The following is a 25,503-nucleotide window of genomic DNA, read 5'->3' as shown; positions in this document are numbered from 1 at the left end:
TGAATGGTTAATTTAAAATTAAGTCAGCTGATGAAAAGTAAAATCAGGGATTGTGCTAAAGTTGTTTCAGTGTGGTGATCCCTTAGTGTGTGAATGAAACTAGGAATTCTTACCTGGTAGGGACTTACAGGTGTTAACACACAAGATAGTAAAAAGTCTGACAACACCAGGTTTTAGTCCAACCGATTTATTTGATAGTAAACTCACAAGCTTTTGAGGGGACTCCCTCTTCGTCAGGTGAACTCTCCATTCACTTGACGAAGAGGGAGTCCCCCCAAAAGCTTGTGAGTTTACTATCAAATAAATCAGTTGGACTAAAACCTGGTGTTGTCAGACTTTTTACTGTGTTTACCCCAACACCCCGGCACATCCACATCAACACACAAGACGGCAGTGAATGTACAAACGTATAAACTAGGAGCATGAGGAGACTATTCAGCATTCTGAGCTTGCTCTGTAACTTAAGATAATGGCTGAATGTTTGTAGCCTCAACTCTACTTTGCTGTCTACCCCTATTCCTTTAACTCTCTTGTCTATCTAATTCTACCTAAATATATTCAGTGAACTCACCTCTCCAACTCTCTGGGGAAGAGAATTCATTGACTAATGACTCCTCAACTCTGTTTACAATGGGGGCCCTTAATTTTTAAGCTGTGTCTCCTAGTTCTCATTCCTCAACACATCATACGTTTCAATAAGATCACTTCTGTTCTTATGAACTCTAATGGATACAGGGCCAACCTGTCCAGGTTTCCTCATAAGATAACCCCTTAATTCCAGAATCAGCCAAGTGATCCATATTTGAACTGCATCTAATGCAATTATTTCTTGCAGAAGGAGAACAAAACTATATACAGTACTCCAGATATGGTGTCACTAACGCCCTGTAGCAAAACATCCTTAATTTTATATTTCATTACTCTTGCAATGCAAAACATTTTATTTCTCTTCCTAACCATTTGCTGTACCTGCACATTAATGTTTTGTACCATGATACTTTGTTCTACAATCTCTATATTTAAATAATATGTTGCTTTTCTGTTCTTTATGCCTCCATTTGCAAAATGTTTACCAGCTCACTTGTGTATATTCCTTTGCAGACTCCTATGTCATCACCCCTTAGTGTACTATCTATCTTTGTGTCATCAGTGAATTTAGCACACATGCATTCTGTCCCTTCATTCAAGTTGTTTAGTGAGATTATAAGTAATTGAGATATCCAGCATTGATTCCTGTGGACTTCATTAGTCACAGCTTGCCAACTAAAAGTGACCCACTTCTCATTACTCTCTGCTTCTTGTCAGCTAACCAATGCTCTATCTACACACACAATTGGAAGAGCCTAGGGAGTTTACTCAAATGTTAGGGTGCTTGCTTTTTATGTAAGGTCCTTTTTCTTTGTGATATTTCATAATATGTTAACTTCTCTAGATTAATTAAATCAAAATATCTTTTCACCATCCTTCCAGAGTTTGAATCCATTCCACCTTGTAAGAACTTTTAAAATATTTGTTCTTGGGATGTTGACAATGCCAATTTCCCATTCCTAGTAAGATGGTAGTGGACCCTCTTAAAAGTAGAGATTGTCAGTGTCAGCCAGTGGAATTTTAACCACCAGATGTTCAGTTCAATATCCAATTTGCTTTCTTCATTGATATAGTGGTTTTAATGAATTGTCTGAGAATCATCAGACGTTTGTGTAATGAATACCATTTGGCTTCAGTTTCCCTTTCTTATTTTCTTTGTTCTGCAAATCAATTTGCGTTTATCTGCCACTTGTGACCTCCATGTTTGTAATATATTAAAATGTCTTTATTTTATCTAGCCATGTGTTAATTCCACCCTCCCACCCCACCCCAAGTTTTGTGTAATTAGCAAGCTTGCTTTGTTTTTCCACTTTCAAATCCCTTGAAATAGCAATACTGGCTCCAGGATTGAAGCATGGTGAACTCTATGCCAATGCATTTGGAAATGCAACTAATCTTTGCCTGTGATACAAAACAGCTTGTGATTTATTTCCAAGGTTTGTCCTTCCCATGCATTCCTCTGTTGCTGACCAGTCTCCTGAATGACATTGTCAAAAGCTTTGATAAAATCTAAGTATCTACCATTTGCTGAATTTCTCCTTGTACCCTGACAAGAAATTCCAAATAAACTGGTCAGAACATATTGTTCATTTTTCTTTAACTGTATTTCCTGCAGTCTGATATTTTATGTATTACACTTACAGGGCTCATCAGCCTCTAGTTCTTGTGTTTATCTTATTTTTGTCTCCATTGGCACTGGAAGGTGGAATTTTACCCATATGTACCCAATATCTGGATCAAGCAATGCGGGGTTAGCTGTAATATAGCTAGATGTAGAGTTTTCGTCTACTATGCCTGAAAATGTATGAGAGCAGACCTTCAGAAAAGCACTTCCTATTGCACCAGAATTACATTCTGCCATTTCCTATAGCCATCTATTGACATCCTTGCATGTCATTGCCAATCAATGATGAAATGAAGAACTGGATTAAAACATCTAAAACTCTTGCAGACTGATCCCTTGCTGTCAGTTATTCCAAGATAATAACCCTGCTATTTATAGATGAGAGTTCCATCTCTTTCTCAGTCCCACAGAGACCACTCCAGTGCTGTTTTCATGGAGTGAAAACAGCCTATTCATAAGAAAGCTAATGTTAGTCCACATAGGTTAGATGACTTGAACTTTTTCGTCTCAGCCTGTTTGCCACTGCATTTGTTTTTATATATTTTCACTTTTCCATGGAGATACTTTAGTATTGTTGGACCCTTGAACATAGTTGTGAGGGAGTCATTTAGAATCTTGAATATCTTTAGTTGACTTGCTTTTCTTTCACTTGGGGATACTCTTGTTTCTTTAACTGTCTTTTACTCTCAAAGTACTTTTGTAACTGCATTCAATTTCTATTTTAGCTCTACCTAATAAGTTATAACTTTTGCACAATCTGTCAACTTAATACATGACAAGTTCTTTATTATTGTTTATAATTTTGCATTACCTGTGTTGTTGCCAGCATTAGTTTCCTCCTTTGCCACTCATATTTTCTTTTATATGGTTATCTTGTAGTCTAATTTTCCTTTTGTATCTTCCAGTTTCCTTTTGTATGGCTGATTTTAAAAAAAAACAAATTAACCATGTTGAGGTTACAGTTTCCAAGCTATTCCCAATTGTAACGCATGTTCTCTTGGTGAATTGGTAATCTGAAGAAATATGACTAAGCCATCAATACATTAAGTAGAATGGAAATAAAATTTTCTGGTGCCATTTTTTGTAAGATCCAGCAGCTCCTACAGAGTTACTGAATGCTGGTGCAAGAATATTTGAATATCTGACCTTGCCTGCTTTTGCTTTAAAGATATGTTCATTGTCTTGTACACTTTCTGGGCCACTAGACTACCTGAGGAATGCTCAAAGTTTTAGCTACAGAGTGATCTTACACCCACCTCGAGCAAAAACAAACAATTTAGAAATGGACCTGGACCAGGGGTGGGGAGTCATAGGCCAGGGATTTCCATGCTTCCAGCTTATTAGCACATGACAAGCTGAGATGCCATAGAACAAGTCACTATATTGCTCTTTTGTACCTTTTAAGAGTGGCCCACACATTGAGGTTTTGATCATGGTTTAAAACCGCATGTGAAAATAAATTTTACGTTTTGCCCCGCCAACCTCACTCTATACACAGTGGCGTGGGCACCTAGTCACTTTATTTAAGAAAAATAACCAGCCCACAACTAAAATTTGAATAAGTGACAGAGGTCAGGGCATGTACCTCAGTCTTTGGATGCTATTTGTTTTATGTTTACAGTGGATTTGTTTGTTTTCAATGTAATCTAAGCAATTAATTCTTGAGTGAGCATGAGATTCATACTCTATTTAGTTAAATCTATGTTATTTTAGCCACATTAAGCTGCTTTGGAATATACGGGAAATTATAGTTTGATGGAGTCCCAAATTTCAATTTACTTAAGATTTATTTTTTCTTTCTTAGCATCCAGTAGAATCTTATCAACAAATGAACTTCTGCCACAATGCGCTATGTATGACCTAACCATGGATACTGAGAGAGATACAGGTTGTGAACCTCAGAAAGAGAATAGATTTTTGCCATCACCTCTGAACCGAAGACTTTTTCAATGCGAGTCTAATGACTTTGCTTTACCTGGTGCTACTGAACCATTAGGCAGTTATTCAGGTAGCCAAAGTACAGAGTCCTCCAAATGGTCAATTCCTAATGATTTTTTTGAGACTGATTCCAGAAGTTCAACTGGCATTGGTTTTGTAAATATTGATTCCTATGAACCAGAAAGCAGCGAGGGTGAGGACGAAGACTCAACTATTCAATCATCCTTGGAAAAAGAGGGAAAACTTCAGAAAAGGTTGGATACCATGCTTTCAGAGTTAGAGAAAGGTGTTGACTATCTTAATGGATTACAGTCATATCTCTCAGCTGTAATTCATGATGGTAACAATCCACAAATTGAGCTGCCATGCTCTGTGGCATTGGACAATTTGTCTAATGCAGACATTGGTGTTAAAGGACATCAAACTGAATTGAAAGAACATCGGAAAGCATTGCCGGCAGTGGGAAATGTGGAAGAAATGAATGGCTATGTCAGGATGGAGGATATGAAAGATAAGAGAGAGAGAAATCTTGATAAGGCCTCACTGAGTGTTCAAACGGAAGGAAACATTTTCTGTTGTATGTCAGAACAACCAAGTTCCTCAGAAATGGTAGTAAGACCAAAAGTTAGAAAAGAAAGAGATGAAACACATGCAAAAAGAGATCTGCACTCCCCTGATGAGTTTTATAATTATTGTACCAGGGAAATGAAAACGAATACTGAATGTTGTGGATCAAATTGTGCCTTGTGGAACTGCAGGAGTAAACTCCATAGAGATTCCAAGATTGGATCTGGAATTAATGGCAAGGAAACTACTGGTATTCAGAAGGAACAGGCCACTTTCCAACTACAAGAAAAGCCTGAGGATTCCACAACAGAGAGCAGTTTCTGGGATGATTTTGAAAATGATTGTAACAAAGGTGAAGAGAGGTAACAAAATGTTCTGTTTATTGCCTCCCTGAAAGGTATGCAAGCGCATTTATTACTAAATGTAAAAATATGATCAATTATTGCAAACATACCAACCAGTTTCAAATCTCATTTTGAATACATCCAAATTGATAACAAAGCTAAACTTTATTATTATCCTTCAGATTAATAACAAGTTTAACATTTAGCATACTCAGTATTTTGGTTTAACTGGTCTTGACTTAAGTTTACTAAAGCCAACAGGTTTCGTAGTTTTCACATTTGAAATGCACAATATTTGGATGGCATACGCTTTAAAGCACTAATTTTCCCTTCTCTACCTCCCCCCCCCTCAAAAGCAGCTCTCTAAGCAGTGATGAGGAATGGTCAGCAATATGGACCTCTGATTTCGTTTTAGAACAGATTCACTCTAGTGATGAGAGCTGGGAGACCTTGTCAGGAGTTGATGAACAACAAACTGAACCAAACAGCATTAGTAGCAGCTTGGATGAAGAAGCTTTTAAGCATTGCTTCACTGTAGGGTATGAAACAATCTTCAGTTATAATCCAAGCATTGGATTTAATTTTAAATCTCTAGTGTAATAGCATAAGGGTGTCAAACATATGGACCACAGGCCAAAAGGGACACATGACAACAGCTTAATCTGGCTCGTGCGTGCGTTCTGGTTGTTCTGGGTCCTGAAATGGACGATGAATCTCCTAGTCGGTGCTTTCAGTACCTTGAGATCAGCATCTTTTAAGCAACATTAGCCCTTCTCTGTAATATCACTCATACCCTTATGTGGCACAACAAACTAGCAGGTGGAGAGAAGTGAAACATGGGACTTGAGACTCACAAGGAAGGATAGATTGGGACCATAGTTGGTGTAATCAGAAAAGTGAGTTTAGATGTGGGATCTCCAACTCAGAAATTGATATACAATGTGTCTGTTTTAATGCAAAATGAGGGCAAAACGTGTAAAACAAAAAAAACTTTCACTGAATCTGGTTCATGCCAAGAGCCAGAATGACTGATTATACCCGCTGTGTAAATTTAGTTTGACACCCTTGTACTAGAATAACATTACTGTACAGTACGTATAGTGACTATTTGTCACTTCATTAAATAAATTGAAGTGTATTCGATTTCTCAAACCACTGATTTCTGTGGCACATTATATTGTTTTATCCATATGATAAAACACAAATTACATAGAATATACAACACAGAAACTGGTTATATGGGTCACCTGATCCTTGCCAGTATTTACGTATGAGGTGAGCCTCCTCCCAAAACCTGTCAGCATAGCCTTCCATTCCATTTTCCCCTTGTGTGTTAATCAACTATTCTATTAATGTATCTGGACTATTCAGTATGCTATTTATTTTTTCCTTGTGATAGTGATTCTCACATTCTGATTAAAGAATTCCTGAAACCAAGAGCCTTTTGGTAACTATTCTGTTCTTATGGTCTTTAGATTGTATGCCCTCCACAAGTCTTTCTCTGTCCAATCAAAGCCTCTTAACATTTTTTTGCATCTTCTCCAGGTGCCTCTTTATCCTTCATAACGTGGATGCCAGAATTGTGTGTTGATCCGTTAGTAGCAGTAATGAGGATGTAGATTGTATAAATTCAGAGGTTAAACAAATATGCAGCAAAGGCAGAGTGGTTTTAATGCAAGATTGTAGAGACTTGAATGAGCAGGCTGACGTATCAGAAAAATGGTGTATTTCTTGTGTCCAGGATAGCTTTCTGCAGCTAATTGTTCCAGAACCAACAACATGTGATGCCATTAACAATTTTAATTAACAGACTAATGATGCATGAATATATATATCTGCTAGCAATTGTATGTTTAGGAAATAAGTGAATGTCATTAGCAGCGTGGACTCCTTGAAAATTGATATTGATGATATTGTCGATTATGATGAAATGGTACACGTGCTTAATTATTACTTACAATTTTTATTCAGTATTTGCAGTAGAGAAAGAGGCAGTCAGTATATCTGAAAATGCTAAGGAAACTAATATTGAGCAGTAACAAGAAAAATAATGGCCCTAGAAAGGTGACAAATTTTCAGGATCATGTGGTTTCTGTCCCATAGTTTATAAAATTGAAGAGGACATAATCATTTTCCAAAGTGCCCTGAATTTGGGAACTGTTCCTTTAGATGTCACTGCTATTTCAACAGGCATGTGGGAAACCAGAGAATGCTAGATTACTTGGCCTAATGTCTGTTGTAAAGAAATTGAGAGAGCCTATAATCAAAAGCAGCGTGAACAGTGAAAATTTTCAGCTGATCAGAGATCCAGCACAGATTTATGATGGGCAACGCCCGACAAATTTGTTTGAATAATTTGAAGAAGTGACTAAACTGGTGGACAGGAGACTATCAATGGATGTTATTTATAGAAACTTCCAGAAGGTATTTAATAAGTATAACAGTTAAAGTCGAAGCTCTTGGAATTTAAGATGAATTGACCTGCTTAGTAAATTGGATGAATTATAGGCAACAGTGAGTAGGGACTCGTGGTGCCCCACATATTTCTGTCTTGGGGCCTCAACTGTTCACTATTTATTAGCAGTTTAGCTGATGGGAATCAAATTTGCGAATGACATAAAGCTAGGTGACATTGAAAGCATAAAAATACAAAGAAATATTGATGGATTGAGTGGACAAACTATGGCAAATGGATTAAGCGTAGATAAATGTGACCTACAAGGATAGAATCAGTTCTTTTTATATGGTCAAAGGCTTCAAACAGTGGAAGTGCAAAGAGACTTGGCAGTCCAGGTATATTATTAAAATGTTATGAGGAGATGCAGAACATAATTTTAAAAACTAATGGAATGCTGACTTTCGTATGCAGAAGACTAGAATACAAGAAAGTAGAAGTTCTGGTTAAATCACACCCGGAGTATTGCAAGTATATCTAGACACCACACATTAAAAAGGATAAATTGATCTTGGACAGGATGCAGTGTAAGTTTACCAGAATGATGTCTGGACTCCAAGGGTTAAATTATAAGGAAAAATTAACAAATTAGGTTATCTTTAATTTGGGCGGCACAGTGGTTAACACTGCTGCCTCACAGTGCCAGGGTCACGGGTTCGATTCCCAGCTTGAGTCACTGTCTGTGTGGAGTTTTTGTTCTCCCCATGTCTGCATGGATTTCTCCTGGGTACTCCGGTTTCCTCCCCATTCTGAAAGATGTGCTGGTTAGGTGCATTGACCTGAACAGGTGCCGGACTGTGGCGACTAGGGGAATTTCACAGTAACTTAATTGCAGTGTTAATGTAAGCCTTACTTGTGATTGATTAATTTTTAACTTTAGAAGCTGAAGGGTTGATTTAATTGACGTTCTTAAGGTATGAGGTGGAACAGATGGGTAGATAGCGAGAAACTATTTTTTGGTAGTTGAGTTGAGGATGAGAAAGGAATTGTCTTAAAATTAGAGTCACACTGGTGAGGAATGAAATTAGGGAATGCTCTTGCACACAAAAGTGTGGTAGAAGTTTGAAACTCTCTCTTCCACAAATGAGAATTGATGCTAGGTCAATTGTAAATTTCAAGCCTGAGATTTGGGTATTTTGTTATCCAAATATATTAGGAAAATGGGGCTAGTGCAGGCGTTTGAAGTTAGGCCACATATTGGACATGATTTTATTGAATGCCCAAATGGGTTAGAGGGGCCAAATGATCAACTCCTGTTTTCAGTGAGCCCTACCTAGTTCCTTGATTAGTTTTTGTACTATAACATCAGCCTTGTACAGTATTATTAATTTGTGAATAGTTTATTAACATTCAATTTAGAGCATTAACTTTTGTGCTGATCACAAATGTACTTCTAGGGATTCGGAAATTATCTGACTTTTTGTTTGGTGGGTGAGGATAGGAAAGTTGTGTTTGGCAGAATATGAAATTGTCAGGCTATTGGTAGCAGTGATGAACATAAACATTACAGCGCAGAACAGGCCCTTTGGCCCACGATGTTGCGCCGACCAATTAAAAAGCAATGACCCTCTAACCTAAACCAATCCCTTTCCATCCATAAACCTATCCACGGATCTCTTAAACGCCCCTAAACTAGGCGCATTTACAACTGCAGCAGGCAGGGCAATCCAATCCCTCACCACCCTCTGGGTAAAGAACCTACCTCTGACATCCGTCCTATAACTACCACCCTACCGTCCTATAACTACTACTATGAGTGTGTGGATGGTATAAATGCAGTGATTAGACAAACATGCAGCAAAGGTGGAGTGATTTTAATGTAGGATCTTAACTTCCGTATAGATTTGAATATGCAGGCTGGACATATCAAAAATGGTGAATTTCTTGAGTCTGTCCAGCCAATTGCTCCAAAATTAACAAGCTTTGATGCCATTAACAATTTTGATTGTCGCGTTAATGATGTGTGAATTTTGCTAGCAATTGTGGGCTTGTTGAAAACTGATATTGGTGATATAGGAAGTGCGCATTTGGATAAAGATCATTTAATTGGGTTCATACCAAAATATAGTCTATAGGAAGTGGGGTACTGTTAGTTAAATAGAAGAATTGCCTGAAAAAGAATCTGGTTCAAATCACAATTTAGAATATTTGAAACATGGTCACCTTCTATTTAACAATTCCACAGAGGAACGCTTCATAGTTGAAGGTGGGTAGGAGGAGCAAAATATGGGGCCTCTAGATTATTTTTAAACAGTAGTTGTAAAGTTAAAATCTATTTTAAGAGGCCACCTTTTGGGTAGCTAGTCTGTCAAGACTTGTTCACATGTCCTTTCAATAGTCTGAACCATATCTATTTATGTAATGGAAAATGTTGACATAAATAGAATTTAAAGTCAAGGAAAATTTTGTGATTAAGGTCCAACATTGCATTAGCCTTTTTTGTTCTTGTGTGCAAGTACATGTTGCAGCTGTATAAAACCTTGGTTAGGGCATATTTGGAGTATTGCATACAGTTCTGGTCACCACACTATCAGAAGGATGTGGAAGCTTTGGAGAGAGTGCAAAGAAGGTTCATCAAATGTTGCCTAGTCTCAAGGGTGATCTCTATGCAGAGAGGTTGAATAAACTAGGATTGTTTTCACTGGAAAGGCTGAGGGAAGACTAATAGTATTCTACAAAATTGAGAGAAATAGGGTGGATAACCAAGCTTTTTCCAAGGGTGGAAGTGTCATTTACAAGAGAGCACAGGTTCAAGGTGAGAGGGGGAAAGTTTAAGGGAGAAGTGCGGGTAAGTTTTTTTCTCGCAGTGGTGGGTGCCTAGATTGCATGCCAGAGGAAGCAGGCACATTAGCAACATTTAGGAGGCATCTGGATGGGTACATGAAAATGGAGAGAATAGAGGGACATGGACTGAGTAAAAGCAGAAGGTTCCTTTTAGTTAGGGTATCATGATCGGTGCAGGTTTGGAGGGCCAAAGGCCCTGTTCTGTTCTGTCTTTTCTTAATTTTTTGTGATTTGTTATCTGGAAACCAAAATTCAACTGTTTCTCCACAAGTTCAAGTCTTTCTTTGTTCATGGAATATTCCAATTTGTCTTTCTTGGGTCCAAAGTGGAGATCCCATGTGAGCTGGATCCACCATAGATTTGCATATATGTTTATTCTATGTCCCTTTGTAACTTAATGCTCCCATCTAGACAATATTATACCTCCAAACTGATCTTTAAATTTGGATATGTAACTGTTCCTTCAAGTTGAATGCATGAGGAAAGACTGAAGCTTCAATGAAGATCTCTGATAGAACTCTTGTCACATCCCACCAATAGAATTGTAGTTCATGTCTCCCAATCCATATCAATGGTATCTCCAGTCATGTATGTTTTTGTTCATGTTGCTAATGTCTTTTGCGGAATATTGTCAAATGCCTTCTAGAAATCTAGATAGATAACATCCATAGATGCTCATCAACTTGACAATCTCCTCAAAGAAAAAGCAGATGATGTGAGCCATCCTTCATGAATTCTTGCTGATTTGCTTTGATTATCATTGCTTAGTCACAATGTCATTTTTCTAAAATACTTAATCACTAAATCATTTTTTAAAAGCCTGTATTTATGGAATGCTTTTCAAGATTACAAGATGAACTAAGCACTACGCAGCCAGTGAAATACAATTGTAGAAGAAACATGGCAGATAATTTGCACAAAACAAGCTCCCACAAACAGCAATTTGTTTTTGAGATATTGTTGGTGGGATATTCTGAAAGATTGCATGGCTGAAGCACAGCACTCCCTCAGTATTGTACTGGAATTGGATTTGAATTCAAAACCTAACTTGTGAGGAGAAAGTGCTACTGAGTGATGGCAAACACAATGATGGACTTTACTAACTTCCCCATAGCTGGTATTAACCTGACAGGTGTATAGTTTCTTGGTTTGCCTCTCTGTTCCTTAAATAATAGTGACATTTTTCAATCCAAAGGTGTAACTCCTAAGTGTAGAATATTTTGGAAAATTATAAGTAACATGTAGTAACAGAACAAAATATCTTTTTCCATATCTATTGGTGAAGATTTCCTCTTCAACTTTCTTTTTCTCAATGTAAACATGGATTTCATGTATTGTAACTATTTTTAAAATTTCCATAGGGAACAAACCTCTTTGGAAGATGGAGAAATCCCATGGGTGGCATTCAATGAAGAAAGTGACAGCAGCAGCAGTAGTACTGATGAGGCTGAAGGGTTGGGTCAACTTGCACATTCAGGACTTCTAATTCTGGATGGTAACAACAACTTTGAAGATGATTCAAGCATAAGTGAAGACTTGGACATGGAATGGAGGTCCGAATTTATATTTTTGTCACTATCCAGTTACTGCTATTTGCAACTATAATTGTAATCATGTGGTGATCTTATTCTATTCATAAATGAGATTCTTCTCATTCTTGCCTATTGTTTTGCATAAAATCATCATAAGCAAATACTTGTGCAGAACTTTCTCCATGGCTGATTACATATTTGAATATTTGTAAGGAACTAAATTTTGTTTTGCTACCTTGCAAGATGAAACAATGTCAATATCTCATTTAACCCTAGATGAACAATAGGAGCCAAATGACCAGTTGTGAGAACACCATCTTCTTTTATGTGTATAAATAATGATACTATAGATAAAATCACATGTCGCTGATCTGTCTAAAAACTCTCAAATCTGCGTGTTCACATCGTTTTATTTCACCACAGTTTGTTTGCTTATACCTCGTGATATACACCTGAGTGTTGCACTGGGACATAGCCTTCAGCATCTCAGCAGTATGTTAAATTAACAATCCTGACTATTTTTCATACCTTTTAAGTGAATTCTTTTACCAAATTAGAAATGAGTATTTCTTGCATTTTCAGGTCTTTAATCCTAATAATTTAGGAATTTTTTAAAGACTTTTGATGCTCAACCATACTTTGCAGTTTGAAACTCCTGTTAATTTAACAATTAGTTTCCTTTGGGGTCTGCTGCATTTATATATTGACTCATGAATATTTGCATTAGAGAGCATAGAACATAGAAAAACTACAGCACAAACAGGCCCTTCAGCCCACAAGTTGCGCTGATGATATCCCTACCTACTAGGCTTATCTGTAACCTTCAATTCTATTAAGTCCCATGTGCTCATCCAGAAGTCTCAATCAAATTTGCCTCCACCATCACCGACGGCAGCCAATTCCACTCACCCACTACACTGAGTGAAAAACTTACCCCTGATATCTCCTCTGTACCTACTCCCCAGCACCTTAAACCTGTGTCCTCTCGTAGCAATCATTTCAGCCCTGGGAAAAAGCTGCTGAGAATCCACTCGATGAATACATCTCAGCATCTTATACACTTCTATCTGGTCACCTCTCATCCTTCGTCTCTCTAAGGAGAAACGACCAAGCTCCCTCAACCTATCCTCATAAGGCATGTCACCCAATCCAGGCAACATCCTTGTAAATCTGCTCTGCACCCTTTCAATAACTTCCACATCCCTCCTGCAATGAGGCAACCAGAACTGAGCACAGTACTCCAAGAGGGGTCTGACTAGGGTGTCTCAAAGCTGCAGCATTACCTCCTGACTCCTAAACTTAATCCCTCGATTGATGAAGGCCAGTACACCGTATGCCTTCTTAACCACATTGTCTACCTGCGAGGCCGATTTAAGAGTCCTATGGACCCGGACCCCAAGGTCCTTCTGATCCTCTATGCTGTTAAGGGTCTTACCCTTGATATTACACTCCTTCATCCCATTTGACCTTCCAAAATGGATCGCTACACACTTAACTGGGTTGAAGTCCATCTGCTACTTCTCTGCCTAGTCTTGCATCCTATCTATGTCATGCTGCAACTTCTGACATCCCTCCAAATTATCCACAACACCACCAACCTTCGTGTTGTCAGCAAACTTATCATCTCATCCCTCCCTCCACTTCCTCATCCAGGTCATTTATGAAAATTACAAACAGCAAGGGTCCCAGAACAGATCCCTGGGGCACACCACTGGTACTGACCTCCATGCAGAAAAAAATCCATCTACAACCACTCTCTGCCTTCTGCGGGCAAGCCAGTTCTGGATCCACAAGTCAGCAGCCCCTTGCATCCCATGCCCTTTCACTTTCTCAAGAAGTCTTGCATGGGGGACCTTATCAAATACCTTGCTGAAGTCCATATAAATCACATCTACCGCTCTTCCTTCGTCAGTGTAGTTAGTCACACTTTCAAAGAACTCAACCAGGCTCGTAAGGCACGATCTGCCTTTGACAAAGCCGTGCTGACTACTATTGAGCATACTAAACTTCTCTAAATGTTCATAAATCCTGTCCCTCAGAACCTTCTCCATCAACTTACTAACCACTGAGGTTAGACTCACTGGTCGGTAATTTTCTGGGCTATCCCTATTCCCTTTCTTGAATATAGGAACCACGTTTGCAATCCTCTGGAACCCCTCCCGTCTCCATCGACAATGTAAAGATCATCGCCAGAGGTACTGCGATCTTTTCCTTGGCCTCCCACAGTAACCTGGGGTACATCCCATCCAGTCCTGGCGATTTATCAATCTTGATGCTGTTCAAAATTTCCAATACATCCTCTTTCTTAACATCCACGTACCCAATCTTTTCAGTCCTCTGCAAGCCTGCAGTACAACCACCCAGATCTTTTCCCACCGTGAATACCGAGGTAAAGTATTCATTAAGCACCTCTGCTATTTCTACCGGTTCTGTACAAACTTTCCCACCTTCACGTTTTATAGTTCCTATTCCTTCACATCTCATCCTTTTACTCTTCACATATTTGTAGAACACCTTAGGGTTCTCCTTAATCTTAACTGCCAAGGCCTTCTCATGACCCCTTCTGGCTCTCCTAATTTCCTTCTTAAGTTCCTTCCTACAAGCCGTCTCCTCCTCTATAAACCTAACATCTCCTAGCTCTCTGAACCTTTTGTACGCTTTACTTTTCTTTTTGACTAGGTTCATTACAACTTTGGTGCACCACAGTTCCCGTAACCTACCAAAACCTCCCTGTCTCATCGGAACGTTGTCATGCAGAACTCTAGACAAACATTCCTTGAAAATCTGCCACCTTACTTCGATACTTTTTCCCAAGAATACCTCCTTCCAATTTACTCGTCTAATATCCTTCCTGATGGCTTCACATTTTCCCTTACTCCAGATAAACACTTTCCTAACTTGCCTGATCCTACCTCTTTCCAATGCTAGCGTAAAGGAGATAGTTATGATCACTATCCCTAAGATGTTCTCCCACTGAGAGATCTGACACCTGTCCATAAATAATTAAATAATTTAAATAATTAAATTTAGGGGAAAAATTCCTTTTTAAAATAATCCATTGTTTTGCTTTAAGACCTATTACTTTAGAAATTTTGATTTGATTTATCATTGTCACATGTATTAACAGTGAAAGGTATTGTTTCTTGTGCGTGATACAGACAAAACATATCGTTCATAGAGAAGGAAACGAGTGCAGAATGTAGTATTACAATCATAGGTAGGGTGTAGAGAAAGGTCAACTTAATGTGAGTAGTCTGATGGCAGCAGGAAAGAAGCTGCTCTTGAGTCGGTTGGTACATGACCTCAGACTTTTGTATCTTTTTCCTGAAGGAAGAAGATGAGAGAGAGTATGTCTGGGGTGTGTGGAGTCCTTAATTATGCTTTGCCGAAGTTGCAGGAAGTGTATTCAGAGTCAATGGATGGGACGCTGGTTTGTGTGATGAATTGGGCTATATTCACAACCTTTTGTAGTTTCTTGCAGTCATAGGAAGAACAGGAGCCATACCAATCTGTGACCCAACTAGAAGGAATGCTTTTAATCGTGCATCTGTAAACGTTGGTGAGAGTCAGAGCTGCTATGCCAAATTTCCTTAGTCTTCTGGGAAAGTAGAGGTGATTGTAGGTTTATTATAGTGTTGGCATGGGGGGACCAGGACAAGTTGTTGGTGACCTGGACACCTTTAAAAACTTGAAGCTGTCGACACTTTCTACTTCATCCCCATTGATGTAGACAGAGGCATGTTCCCCTTTATGCGTCCTGAAGTCGATGACAATCTCCTTCGTTTTGCTGCCACACCAGTTCACCAGATTCTCTATCTCATTCCTGTACTCTCTCATCATTATTTGAGATCCAACCCACTATGGTGGTGTCATCAGCAAACTTGAATCGAATTGGAGGGGAATTTGGCCACACAGTCATACGTGTACAAGGAGTATAGGAGGGGGCTGAGAACACATTGGGGCACTAGTGATGAGGATGATCATGGAGGTGTTTTTGTTGCCTGTTATTGACTGTGGTCGGTGAGTTAGGAAGTTCAGGATCCAGTCGCAGAGGGAGTTATTTAATAACTTAATATTTTCTTATTTAACAGTTTGAAAAAATTGTTTGACAGATGCCTTCATGTTGTCAATTTCTTTTTTTTTCAGATTGTTAGATGAACTTGGTGAAGGACTTACAGCTCAAGCTATTTCATCTGTTGATCCACAGCTTCTTACCTTTATGGCTCTGGAAGAACGATTGGCTCAAGCAATGGAGGTGATAGCCATTATTAATATATTCTATGATAAAACCCAGAATGTGTAATTGACCACAGTGGAATTTTTAAATACTATAACTGAAGTACATTTTAGATAGATTTGTATCCTTGGTGTTCTAGTAATAAGTGTTGAATGCCCCATTGCAAAACCTACGAGGCAAGTCCAAGTTTATGTACTGTAAGTTATTTTTACCCATTCTAGTTTTGGCTTTTAAGTGAATAATTTTATGATTAGCACCCCATAAGAAAAATAGGCACTGATGTTATGTAGGGTGAGCAGAATAGCCATTTTTATGCAAGTCAGGGTTTTGAAATCAGCAAATAAAATGAATGGAGGCAGTTGTTTGAGGAAGAAACATTGGTAAGGGCACTTTGAATTTATTAAGAGTAGATGGGGAGTTCTCAATGTGACACTGCCTCATTACTTTGCTGAAGTTGCAAGCCAAATTATATACTTAAATGCTGGAGTAGGGCTTCTAAGCAACTTTGAGTCAAAGACAAGAATCCTGCTGACTAGACCAAACTCACAATGCCCATGTATCTGGATTATGCTCTATCTGATCTTGGGGGGTTTGATGCAGATAAAGCATTTGAAAAATAGAAAAGGTGTTCCATTTTCTGATAGTAGTATTTTTCACCTTGAGCATAAAATGTTCTGTTAATTAATTTGTAACCATAATGTGTGACCTAGTTTCCACGAACCATCAGTATCAAACTCCTTTACAATTCTGCCCTTGTAGAGGCTGCTGATAAATTATAACTGGATGCACCGCCATCTGATATTGTGGGAAGAGAATGCTTACATCCAAAAAAATCATAGTTAATAATCAAATTTAGAGGTTAAGTTTAAACTTTCAGACAAGAATGGACATTTAGCTTTGTTTAATCACCGATCCTCATAAAAACCACGTTTTAAGTACCCTAAGCAACTGCTGAGAATTTCATAGTGGTGATGTTTCAGCTTGATAGGAATAGAGTGCACACTAATTCTATACTGCCTGCTCAAGTCCAAAGACTTTGGCACTATTTTTGCAAATTACGTAAAAGATTAAGCGGTTAAAATCACATTGCTTTCCAGCAAAGAACTGCAAAATCCATGCTGTTGGTTCAAGCAGGATTTCTCTTGCACAGTAATGTAGAGCCAAGTCATCACATCATGCATGATTGAGCCACACTGTGTACCTGACTTACAACCTTAAATTGGTGTTCTGTGGAATTCTTGGCACAGTTAGGATTGTTTAGCAAATGTTGTCCTATGGCAAAACCATTTCTAATGAACAATTGAGATTTTTCCCAGCTGTAATTCTGATGCTGTCATTTGAGTTGTAATGCAGCACTTGGAAACATCCATGCCATTTCACATTATTTAGTCTATTGTTAATGTATAGTGAATAAAGTATACTGCATCCTTTGGAAGAAGGAGTGCCCAATTTCTTTTCAGAAACAGAAAATTTGAGATTATCTCTTAAAACAGTATACGTCAAATAAGATAGGTGATAGACTCTTCTTGAGAGAAATTAATACCGTGTCTTTTTTATTTATGCTTACGTAGGTCTTGGAGTTGGATGTATGAATCTTGACTAGAAATCAAGATTTCAGCAAAGTACTTTATAATTTATTTTTAGTCCCTTGGGACTATATGAATGGAAGCATGAATTGCTTCCACTCTGATTCAGTAGTTCTGAGATGACTGACAAGTTCACTGAATGATCTGTCAGCTGTGTAACATGCAGGGTAGGTGATGCTTTTGGGGTGTTGGGTAAATGAGGTGTTTGTAAGTTCACCTTCTCTGACACCTTGACTTTGCCTGTGCATACTCCTGACAAAATTTCTTGATATGTTTGGCTTCCCAAGTAAACCTCTATTTTGGTTGGTCAAAAGTCAGGGACTTTCCTACTCTCTGGGGATTCTATGAGGAAGCCATTCAACCCAATGAGTCTGCATCAACTCTGACAGAATATCTTTTCCAGACCAACTCCTCTGCCCTATCTCCATAACCCCACACATTTACCATGGCTAATCCATCGAACCTTCACGTCTCGGGACACACTATGGGGTGATTTAACATGATATAGATGGACTCCAAGGCTGGTCTTGGGTTTGTTAGAGAGCATCAAATTTTAAGTAATTGACATTAACCAGCATATCCCCTTTAAGCATGATTAACAGTAGATTTTAAATGCAGGAAAACATTTTGGGTTTGTCTTGCTAGTGGCCTCATACAGCATCATTCAGGTGTTCTTAATTGCGATGGAGGCTTCAGTTACAGCTTTGTATGTTTGTTTTGCAGCTCTTATTGTACTATCTAATAAAATTATCCACAGAACAAGAAATTTGTATAGAATTTAAAGTTAAGGGAATGTGAGATTTTAAAAATGTTACTTATGTGCAGATTTCTTATCATACCCCACAATGTGAATTATAAATTTGTATCCTTTAAATTCAGTAATGTAACATGTTGATCTCAATATTGAGCCCATCTAAATGTGATAATTCACCCTTTTACAGACAATGCCTAAGTCTCCTCGTGTTGCAATTCTTTTCTGTCTGATTCTGTGGTGTTCGTGTTGTCACTTTGTACAAATGTGATTCCATTCACATGGATTCAGTGGCAGAGTGGTTAGACCCAGGTTCAATTCCTGACTTGAGTCACTCTCTCTATGGAGTCTGCACATTCTCCCCATGTCTGCATGGGTTACCTCCAGGTACTCTGGTTTCTCCCCTCTGTCTGAAAGACGTACTGGTTAGGTGTATTGGCTATGCTAAATTCCCCCTCAGTGTATCCAAGCAGGTGCCAGAGTGTGGTAACTAAGGGATTTTCATAGTGACTTCACTGAGTGTTAATGTAAGCCTACTTCTGACACTAATAAATAAACTTTAAGGTACACAAAAATGTAAGTGAACTAAACATTATATGCCAAATGCTTCAGTTTTAAATGTGTTTTTATTGAAAGGCTGCTTTGGCACATCTCGAATCCTTGGCCATAGATGGGGAGCAAGCTCCTCCTCCAGCTCCCAAGGAAACAATTGAATGCTTACCACAAGTTGCAATCTCGGAGGAACATAATGGTAAGTGAAATGATTGTTCTTGGTTTTAGGTGCATAATTAGTTCTGAAAATTTGGAATCATTTTGGTTTCTTGATCACTTATGGTGTGGTGACAAAGTTGTTAGCACTGCTGCCTCATAGCCCCATGGACCAGGTTCAATTATGACCTTGTGTGAATGAGTGGAGTTTGCACATTCTCCCCATGCCTGTATGAGTTTCCCCTGGGTGCTGCGGTTTCCTCCTCCTGTCCAAAGATATGCTGATTAGCCACGCTACATTGTCCCTTAATGTTTCAAGATGTTTAGATTAAATGGATTAGCCATGATAAATGTGTGGATAGGGGACAGGGCATGGGTAAGATTCTCTTTTCAGAATCAGTGCAGACTCAATGAGCCAAATAGCCTCTTCTGTGCTGTAGGGATTCTGTGATTCTAAGATTTGAGTAGGCATCTTGGCAGAACAAATACAATGGGAAATTCAAAGGCTTAGCAGAAATCCAGTTGATTGTCTTGATTGTAACTTTGATATGCTTTCACCTTTTAAAAAGTAAATTTTCTAAAACTGATTTGATCCCTCTTGTGGGTTGAATTAGCTGATTGTTGGCAATAACAGCACTGTAGTTGGCCTCTGTCCTCTGGAATAATGTTTTTGTGTGCAATATAACAAGGATATGTAAATGATTTAATCTTTGTCTATTGACAAAATCTTAGCTACTGCCTTAGTGACATTACCTGTTCACACCAGCCTCTCAACATTGTACAGTATTGCAAAAAGTTACCTAACATTGTTTTTATATTGTGGGCAACACTGCCAGTGCCACTTAATGTTTGTGCCCAGTTGTCCTGAGAAGGATCCTTGTATTGCAGTTCTTTTCTATCTGATTGTGGCATCCCCACACACATTGTCTACACCAATAAAGACTTGATTACCTGAAAAGACTGCATTCCAGCCATTATCTTGCAAATTGTGTCTTTGTCTATATATGCTGTGTTTGTGAAATCTAGCTCTCCACTCACCTAATGAAAGCTCATGATTCCAAATAAACCTGTTGGACTTTAACCTGGTGCTGTGAGACTTCTGATGCAGACACAGGACATAGACAAAGAGAAGGTGAAAAGGAACGTAGTCGTAATTGGGGATAGTGTGGTTAAGGGTATTGACACTGTCCTTTGTCACAATGACAAAGTGCACAGAAGGGTGTGTTGTCTGCCTGGTGCTCGGGTCCAGGATGTCGCATCTGGGCTGCAGAGGAACCTGGAGTGGGAGGGTGAGAACCCGGTCGTTGTAGTACATGTGGGTGCCAACGACGTAGGCAAGATGTGAACTGAGGATCTGGGAAGGGAGTATGAAAAGCTGGGAATGGAATTAAGAAATAGAACCGACAAGGTGGTCATCTCTGGACTACTGCCTGAACCGAGTGCAGACGGGCGGAGAGTTGATAAGATTAAGGAAGTGAATGGGTGGCCCAGGGATTGGTGTGGGAGGAATGGGTTTGAATTTATGGGGCATTGGCATCAGTATTGGGGTAGGTGGGACCTGTTCAGGTGGGATGGGGTTGGTCTGAACTGTGCTGGGACCAGAGTCCTGGCAAATCGTGTAAATAGGACTGTAGATAGGGCTTTAAACTAATTGGGGGGGGGGGGGGGGGGTGCGAGGGTAGGTGACATTACGGGGCCTAAGGTAAAGGAGAGGGTATAGGTACGGGAAGAGGCCAAGGATGTCCCAATAATAAAAGGAGTAGGGGGCGTGAGTATGGCTGGTGGCGTTCTGGCAAATAGGGTACAGGTGAAGGCTGGGATGAAGGCACTTTATCTGAATGCACAAAGCATTCGGAATAAAGTGAATGAGCTGGTGGCGCAGATCAGCACAAATGGATATGATCTGGTGGCCATTACAGAGACATGGCTGCAAGGTGACAGGGACTGGGAGCTGAATGTCCAGGGGTATCAAGTGTTTAGGAAGGATAGGCAGGAGGAAAGGGGGGGGGGGGTGTAGCTCTGCTGATTAAGGATAGCATCAGGGTGGTAGTAAGGGATGATATAGGAACCAAAGAGCAGGAAGTGGAATCGTTGTGGGTGGAGATTAGGAACAGCAAAGGGAGGAAGACGCTGGCGGGTGTTGTCTATAGGCCCCCAAATAATGATCTGGAGGTGGGGCGGGCTGTTAACGCGCAGATAAATGCAGAGTGCAGGAATGGAATGGCCATAATTATGGGGGATTTCAATCTACATATTGATTGGTCGACCCATGTTGGACGCGGTGGGCTTCAGGAGGAGTTCTTGGAATGCTGCCGGGATAGTTTCCTTGAACAGTGTGTGTTGGAGCCGACGAGGGAGCGAGCTATCTTGGAACTGGTGTTATGTAATGAGGTGGGTAGAATTAGGGACCTTGTGGTGAAGGATCCTCTTGGGAAGAGTGATCATTGTATGGTGGAGTTTCTGATGCAGATGGAGGAGGAGAAATTGTGTTCCCGGACATGCGTCCTTTGTTTGAACAGAGGGGAGTAGGGTAGGATGAGCGAGGAATTGGCAAATGTTGATTGGGGGAGCGCGTTGGAAGGTGGGTCTGCTGAGGAACAGTGGAGGATCTTTAAGGAGATCTTTCTTGGTGCTCAGCAGAAATTTATTCTGATGGTTAAAACGGATAGTAGGAGGAGAGATAATCAGTCGTGGATAACGAAGGAGGTAAAGGAAAGTGTTAAATTAAAGCGAATGCGTTTAGAGTAGCTAAGAGTAGTGGGCGAGAAGAGGATTGGGAGAGGTTTAAATGTCAACAAAGAATGACAAAAGTTGATAAGGGTAGGGTAAACTATGAAGCTGGGCTAGCGCTTAATATAAAAAAGGATAGTAAGAGTTTTTATAAATATATAAAAAGGAAGAGGCTGGCTAGGGTGAACGTTGGACCCTTAGAGGATGAGAGGGGGGGACTTAGTGGTAGGGGATGGGGAAATGGCTGAGGCCTTGAATAACTTTTTTGTTTCGGTCTTCACGGAGGAGGACGTGAATAATTTGCCGGGTGTTAGCGATGGAAAGATGGTAGGAGTGGAGGGTCTGAATGACATTATTGTTACTAGAGAGGCAGTGCTTGACAGACTGGAGGGACTGATTGTGGACAAGTTCCCAGGACCGGATGGAATGCATCCAAGGGTTCTGAAAGAAATGGCGGAGGTGATAGTGGATTCCTTGGTGATTATTTTCCAAACGTCGCTGGATTCTGGGGAAGTGCCGGAAGATTGGAAAACGGCTAACGTTACGCCGTTGTTTAAGAAGAGTGGCAGGCAAAAGGCAGGGAATTATAGGCCGGTTAGTTTAACGTCTGTTGTAGGTAAAATGTTAGAATCCGTGATCAAGGAGAAAATAGCGAGGCATCTTGAGGAGAATTGTTTGATAGAGCAGACGCAGCACGGTTTCATTAAGGGGAAGTCGTGTCTGACGAATTTATTGGAGTTCTATGAGAATGTGTCTAGGGCGGTGGATAGAGGAGAGCCGGTGGATGTGGTGTTTCTTGATTTTCAGAAGGCTTTTGATAAGGTGCCGCACAAGAGGTTATTACAGAAGGTCGGGGGGCGTGGAGTTGGGGGTAGGGTGTTAGCGTGGATAGGGGATTGGCTGTCAAATAGGAGGCAGAGAGTGGGGGTCAATGGGTGCTATTCGGATTGGCGGTTGGTGACTAGTGGAGTGCCCCAGGAGTCGGTGCTGGGGCCTCAGTTATTTACCATTTATATAGATGATCTGGAGGAGGGAACCAAGTGTATGGTGTCAAAACTTGCTGATGACACCAAGATTGGTGGAACGGCAAATTGTGCGGAGGGTGTGGAGAGTCTGCAGAAGGATCTAGATAGGCTGGGCGAATGGGCCAGGAACTGGCAAATGGAATTTAATGTTGGCAAATGTGAGGTTGTCCACTTTGGTAGGAATAATGGTAGGAAGGACTATTACTTGGCGAAAAGCTGCAGCAGGCGACGGTGCAGAGGGAACTCAGGGTCCTTGTGCATGAGTCGCAAAAACCCAGCCTGCAGGTGCAGCAGGTGGTCAGGAAGGCAAATGGGATGCTGGCCTTCATAGCGAGGGGGCTTGAATATAAAAGTAGGGAGGTCTTGCTGCAGCTGTATAGGGCACTGGTGAGGCCGCAGCTGGAGTACTGTGTGCAGTGTCACTGCACTTACGCAAGGATATTTTGGCCTTGGAGGGAGTGCAGAGGAGGTTTACTAGGCTGATACCGGAGTTGAGGGGATTGAGCTGTGAGGAGAGGCTGAATAAACTAGGCTTGTACTCGTTAAGAGTTTAGAAGAATGAAGGGAAATCTCATTGAGACGTATAAGATGATGAATGGGATGGATAGGATAGAGGTGGAGAGGCTTTTCCTGCTCAGAAAGGACAGTAGGACTAGAGGGCACAGCCTCAAGATAAAGGGGGGGCGGTTTAGAACAGAGTTGAGGAGGAACTTCTTCACTCAAAGGGTGGTGAATCTCTGGAATTCTTTGCCATTGAAGTGGTGGAGGCTGCCTCGCTAAATATTTTAAGACGCGGGTTGATAGGTTTTTGATAGGCAAGGGGATTAAGGGTTATGGGGAGAGGGCGGGAATGTGGAACTGAGCCACGACAGATCAGCCATGATCTTATTGAATGGCGGGGCAGGCTCGAGGGGCTAGATGGCCTACTCCTGCTCCTATTTCTTATGTTCTTATGTTCTTACTGTGTTCTGTGAAGGTACTGGAGGTTCTCCTAAACCACTTTAATGCTAGTAGCAAAGTGATCCTAGAATTATGTTGGGTAGAGAATTCCAGAAGTTGGATCCAGCATTGAAGAGGGAATGACAATATTATAGTCAAGTGCAGAACATTCTGTTCTTGTTCCCCTTTGTGATAGAGGTTGAAAAATATGGAGGGATGTGCTGTTGAATTAACTTTGAATAAATGTAATAGGAGATCTATACAGGATAACTGAATAGTTTATCTCTTATGGAAACAGTGTTAATTCAGTGCCATTCTAACTGTACTTAATTCTTAATCAAACTGGTTATAATTCAAATTCCACAGCCTTTGTACATTTTATTTTGCAGAACAAATTCAAATATTTGAATAGGAGGGATGGAATTTAATGCTACTACTTTGCCAACTGCATAGTAACCAGTGTTCTGAAAGAAAAAGTGAACTGAAATAATTTGTAGAGACTAAGCAATATTACTGCAATCTGAATAGAAAAATAATGTATAATGAACTTCTAAATGTGATATGATTCTCTGTTAATCATTTTAAATCATTATTTCATATTGAACCAGAACTGTATAAACTTGCTTTGGATCTGTGATATAATGATGACATTGATCCTGCAGGCCTGGAACAGTCTTGTGCCATCTGTTGTAGTGAATATGTGAAGGAAGAGAAGGTGACAGAGTTACCATGCCATCATCTATTTCATAGGCCGTGTGTGACCCTCTGGCTACAGAAGGTATGTGCTAATGATCTAAATTTTAATCCCATTGGTTCAAAAAAAAAATTCCTGGCCACAAAACACTAATGTTCAAAAAATCTTTCGTAATTTGATTGCAATTGGTCTCCCTTTTTCCCCTAAAAAATGGTTACTTTACCATATTATTAAAGCAGACATTGCAAAATGAGGCAAAAGCTTTAATGTTAGAAATGCAACTTAAATTAGTTTGGTGATTGTTTGTACCAATCAGTTAGTGATTCTAAATTCTTATGCACATGACAGCAGTTGGTGTTATGAAGTGTTTTAATGTGATATAATGCCCCTGGGTCCTTCAGAGGAGTATTATAAAACAAGTATGACGGACACATTAGAAAAGCGGGCACATTCTCCCATTATACTCGCCACAGGAAATTGGTGAGGCGGGGGAGGCCATGGAAAGTCTGTTGACCTCAGGCAGCATTTTTAGTTTTGGGGCATGCATGGCTGGCAAAATTATGCCCTAGACCAGGGGTCTCCAAACTATGGGCCACATCCAGATTGGAGTTTGAAGACTGCTGCCCTAGACAACCAAAAGCTTAGTCAAAGTAGGATTATGGAATGTCTTAAAGGAGGAAAATATAGTAGAGCTGCAGAGAAATTTCAAGAGGGAATTCTGGAGCTTAAAGCCATGGCAGTTGAGGACACGGTCGCTGGTGCTGGAGTGATTAAAACAGGGATGGTCAGGAGATCAGAATCATAGTGGTGCAGATATGTGAGGGTTTTGGGGGTGAAAATTCTAGATAGGGAGAAATGAGGCCTTGGAAGGATTTGAAAACAAGGATGAGAATTTTAAAGTGGAGCCATTGCTAAACCAGGAGTTAATGTAGGTCAGTAAGCACAGGTGTGAACAGGACTTGGTTTGATTAAGGAATCACAAAGCAGAATTTTGAATGATC

At 40.0% G+C, this 25,503-nt stretch overlaps 1 protein-coding gene across 3 annotated transcripts; it reads left to right on the top strand.

Moving 5' to 3' along the window:
- The first annotated feature begins 364 nt into the window (after window positions 1-364).
- On the top strand, window positions 365-24,670 carry pja2 (praja ring finger ubiquitin ligase 2). 3 transcript variants are annotated; one of them, XM_080185119.1, is made up of 7 exons: window positions 365-2,024; window positions 4,017-5,079; window positions 5,421-5,600; window positions 11,662-11,853; window positions 15,979-16,087; window positions 19,043-19,157; window positions 24,471-24,670. In XM_080185119.1, exons 1-7 carry the CDS (start codon window positions 1,943-1,945, stop codon window positions 24,653-24,655), a joined length of 1,926 nt encoding a protein of 641 aa, XP_080041245.1. In that variant the 5' UTR covers window positions 365-1,942; the 3' UTR covers window positions 24,656-24,670. The 3 variants fall into 3 exon arrangements, with proteins under 3 accessions (XP_080041245.1, XP_080041244.1, XP_080041246.1); XM_080185118.1 differs by having other exon boundaries at window positions 5,418-5,600; XM_080185120.1 differs by lacking the exon at window positions 5,421-5,600.
- The last annotated feature ends 833 nt before the right edge of the window (window positions 24,671-25,503 follow it).

This window comes from Carcharhinus amblyrhynchos, unplaced genomic scaffold (assembly GCF_965287045.1).
Source record: "Carcharhinus amblyrhynchos unplaced genomic scaffold, sCarAmb.v2.hapA chromosome_1249, whole genome shotgun sequence".
In the NCBI taxonomy this organism is placed as follows: Eukaryota; Metazoa; Chordata; class Chondrichthyes; order Carcharhiniformes; family Carcharhinidae; genus Carcharhinus; species Carcharhinus amblyrhynchos.
Note: the sequence above shows the minus strand (reverse complement) of the source record. Positions and strands in the feature narration are given on the sequence as shown.